Below are 4,450 nucleotides of genomic sequence, written 5' to 3'. Positions count from 1 at the left end.
CAATATTCCAAATTTATTTGGGCTTTTCCACCTTGAAGCGAGCGTGCACATCCAAGATATTATCCCATCTCACCTTTGAGTTCAACCTCCGCAGCCAGCCTGCGTCCAGTCGCACCCAGCATACGGCTCAGCTCCCGATCTTGCTCGTTCACAGCCTTTGTGACCGTGTCAGCCACTGCTGGCAGCCTGATCAATCCCCAAATTGCAGCCGATGTCCTCTGTAATTGTAGATACATCAGGTATCATCCAAATCCAAACAGGAGACCCACTGCCTAAGTATCATAAATCTGAAAATCCATACATCTTCAATATCCTCCACTGACAGCATTGTAAAACACACCATCCTCCAAGCCTTCCAGGAGTCCATGGTGTATCCCATAAAGTATATCCCGGCAGGACAGGACGGGTCCCCTTTTCTCTGACTTCCAGTTGAGAAAGTTTGATCAATTGCATTGAGAGACCACCTAACCAGATCCATTGTTTGAGTTTGGCTGATATGAAGAGAGAGCTCAGAAATGACAAGACACAGCAAAGCAGAGACAGATCAGGGAGGTCAGGGAGTTGCAGAGCAGCAGAAAAAAATGTGACCGCCTCCTTCTAGAGTCAGAACAAGACATTTTATTTATGTCTTGAGCTTGTATATTTACCTTTAGCTGTGTCTTTAGGATAAATTACCTGTTGGAAGGTGGATTTCCAACCGAGTTGTGTAGCTTTACTGCCTCATACACACCAAACGTGAATTTGCCCAGGGATTTACGTGTTATTGTGTTATGGAGTGATTGTTGATGCAAATATGATGTTTTGAGTGATGCAAACGGAGCCATGCGGCAATGCAGACAGAACAAAGCGAGATTTCCCTGGAATTCCAAAAAATAACTTTTTCTGTCCCTTCATGTGGCATTAAGTTAACCATTGTAGGGCTCGGATGTGGTTGTTTCATCAGGTTATAATGTGCAGAGGAGATGGAGGTTTTTGTTATTAAAGCTCATATGTTATCTCTTTAAATAAGACAGCAGCCATGGACACTGGATCCTGAACCGCTGGAGTTGATCATCCAGCTGCAGCTCCTGGAGCCGGTGGTGGTACTGGTAGAACTGGGAGTGGATCTGTGAGACCAGCATTGTTTTGTAAAATCGAGGTCCAGCAACTATGGAACAGTTTAGAGGAACCAGTAGATTTATAGTTACACTCGCTAATCAATGCTGGTGTCCGATAATGTATTTGATGATGGTTTCCCTTCTCATGTTTAGAAGAGAGAGGAAAAATATGTGAAGGTCAACCAGGCAGAAAACTGGTGTTAATGCATATAAAGATCTTTCTAGCAGGTTTACTCAGGTTTTAGCTCAACTTGTATTTTCAGATTTCCTGTCCCTCTTTAACATAAGCATCCCCACAGCATGATGCTGCCACCACCATATCTGTTTAGTGTAAATCGGTTATTTGTCGCATGTAGTGTTTTTAAAAAGTTTTATTCTTGTTCGACAGAGCTGGTTCCTCCACATCTTTGGTGTCTTCCTTACATTCAGCCACTCATCCTTTCATTTATGAATTCCCCAATATTAGTTGTCTCGTCTTCAATGGATCACATACACTAAAGAGTTTAAGTGATAATTGCTCCTGTTATTCATTGCTAAGCTGTTTGTTTTCATGTTTATTGCCAGATGATCTTCAGAGAGACAGGAGCGGTCTATGTGGATCCAGCTTTAGTCGAGGAGGAGCAGAGGGTAGCATCGCGGTTTCAGGCCCTTCTCCCTCAGAGACCCCCAAAACGTAAGTACATGAACGGCTGACTCAGGCCCCGCCCTCACTGACCTAGTTGGCCACGTTTATTTACTCTGAGCTCACGTTTGATCTCTAGAGATTTTGTGAGTTTTCCTGAGTGAAATCTGTTTGTTTCCACCGTGTGTCTATACACCACCCACTTTAGGAGCAAACGGTCTCTGATCATCATGCGTGGCCATTTTTAAATGAAAGTGTGAGAAACAGGAGTAACACAGCACTTCAGAAAAATACCATCAGACCTACTGCCGTACATGGTGGTGGTAGAGTGATGCTCTGGAGCCTCTTTCAGGGGCTGGAAGAGGTGTTGTCGCGGGCGGACTATGAATTTAAGAACCACATGCAATCATTTAGTGATCCTTACTGCGTTTGCTGTTGAATCTTCTTATCTTTGCTAGATGCTAAAATTTAACAGATTTTCCAAAACATTTAAGTGAAGTTTATGACTGACTGTGTGTTTACAGCAGCATGGCTGGATTTTCAGACCCCACAGAGACCTGTAGGATGACTGAAGGCTCAGAGATTCATCATGGTGTGTTTATGCTTCGTAGAAGTGACCAGATGAGCGCAGTGCAGCCTAAATCGGCTCCCTCTCCCCTGTGAAACTTCAAATGTCAAAGCCACAGTTCCACTTCGTAACGCTTCCAGTCAGCCCACTGGTCCCATTCTTCCTCCCTCCTAAAATCAGACTTTACCCCAAATAGGAGTGAAGACAGAGATTGAAGCATGCGGATGGGAGTGATGGATACTCCATCTAACATATCAGAGCATTTATACGGGATTTGCGTGCTTTAGATAAAAAGGCTCTCTTGTCCTCTTCATCCTCGTAGGCTTTCATGGCTGTTTGACTGTAACAGTGATGACTCTCTGAACTCACCCCCCACCCCCCCACACACACTAAGCCTCCTCCATCCTTCCCAAATCCCCTCCAATTTAAGCAATCTGGGTCCAGAGAGAGGTAAAGAGAGATGCTGTGGCCTAAGCTCTTTTTTTAAAAACACTAAAAGAAGCAAAGAGGAGAAAAATGTAAAAAATAGGGGATCTGGTGCCAGAATCTCAACCGTACGAACCCCAGGCCTTCGTCTACTTCGCCGACAGGCAAAGAAGGCAGATCCCCCAAAGACAATGGCCTCGGAGAAGAGGAAACAAAGCTCCCCCCTCCTCCTTTAGACGAAAAATTACTCTGAACCCCCCTCTCTCTCTGTAATCTGGTCTCCAATGAAGTTTCATTGTTTCTCATGTGAAGCATGTGGCAGCTTAGCCGAGATGGAGTAGGGGAGGCATTATAACGCCACTGCTCTCTCTCGTTTGGCTCGGCCAGAAAAGAGCAGCGGAGGAGAAGGGCGCCGAGCACAATGGCAGTTCGGGGGCTCTTCGCAGATTCCTGCGTTCCCCTAAATCCGCCTCTCTGTGCTCAAAATAGTGAGAGACAACGAGCCGGAAGTCTGGGAAGCTTCCCAACGTTCCTTTGATGGTTGCTGGCCTCTGCTGTTCATCCGCTATTCTCCTGTCAGAGGAGCGCAGAGCCTGGGAGCGTTCTGCTCTGTGACGGACTAACTTATTGTTATGCTCAGGACCGAGATGCTGCTTCTCTGATAGACCAACTACAAACATCTGCAGACGATAAAAATCAGATTGGATTTGAATGAAAAGATGTGAGGTTGGATCGACAACTTCCTGTAGCTTGATTTCACATCCAGGAGCCTGAGAGGGGAGGTTAAACTGAGGAATAATGATCCTGAACTGAGGCAGGGCCTGAATTTCAGCGGGTTAGACCTCTATGTTATGATCTGGATGCATCGCGAAACACTGTCCAGTTAACCAAGTTTTATAATCTTATTTAAAGCCAAAAAGTACTTTTGATCTTGTTTTGGGATTTTTAATACTAAACAAGATCAGATTATGCTAGATTATTAATCTACTTTTGAGAAGATCCATTTCTAAATAAGTGCAATAATCTTTCAGTGCAGTGAGACAATCTCACTTGCTTTGAGTTATTTTATCAGGGTTTCGAGAACTGTTATTGTCTTATTGCATCAGCAGATTATCACACTTCTTTGAGTAAAATCTTCTCCAAAGAAGATAAATAATGTGACAGAAGCTGCCCTTTATTGTACATCAGTCTCAAAACATGATAAAAAAAAGATTGTCTAATATTGTAAAACTCGTTTTTTGCTGTTTGACTACAGAGCAAATCAATTTTTATCTTTAAAAGAAAACTGTTTATTTCTAATTACTTCTTTTAATGTATTACTACCAGTGGTGGGCCTTCAATTACTTCACTGCTTGCCTAAAATTAATTAGAAACACTAACCTACATTCATTGCCGAAACTTTAATTTTCTACTATCCAACTGTATTAATTTAACAATATTTAACAATATTTTAATTTTATATCGTTTCTCTATGCTGCGCTGCTTTAATTACATTTATGTAGTCGCTATATTTTTTGTCCAATCAGATTTCAGCCTTAGTGCGTTGCTATGTCAACCAAATCTGCCCAGGGCCTTCAGAATCAGTAGTGCTGCTGATGTTACCTCAACAATATTAGTGAGGATCATTTTCTTCAGCCAATCAGATTTCAGATTTGCTGCACTGGAGCAACTAGAGGGCCCACACTAATGTCAGCATTTTCTGTCGTCTGATTGGTCAGTTGGAGCAAGATGTTTACA

General features: G+C 43.1%; 1 protein-coding gene across 1 annotated transcript in view; it reads left to right on the top strand.

The window, feature by feature from the left end:
• wdpcp (WD repeat containing planar cell polarity effector) overlaps positions 1-4,450 on the top strand; it is a 125,236-nt gene that overhangs the window by 118,743 nt on the left and 2,043 nt on the right. Inside the window, exon 15 of the mRNA XM_015389425.1 lies at positions 1,662-1,770. Within this exon, the coding sequence (XP_015244911.1) occupies positions 1,662-1,770 (109 nt within the window). The remainder of the gene's footprint in view (positions 1-1,661; positions 1,771-4,450) is intronic.

The sequence above is a fragment of the Cyprinodon variegatus genome, unplaced genomic scaffold (genome assembly GCF_000732505.1).
Source record: "Cyprinodon variegatus isolate N-32 unplaced genomic scaffold, C_variegatus-1.0 Scaffold458, whole genome shotgun sequence".
NCBI lineage: Eukaryota > Metazoa > Chordata > Actinopteri > Cyprinodontiformes > Cyprinodontidae > Cyprinodon > Cyprinodon variegatus.
This window is presented reverse-complemented; position numbering and strand designations above follow the sequence as displayed.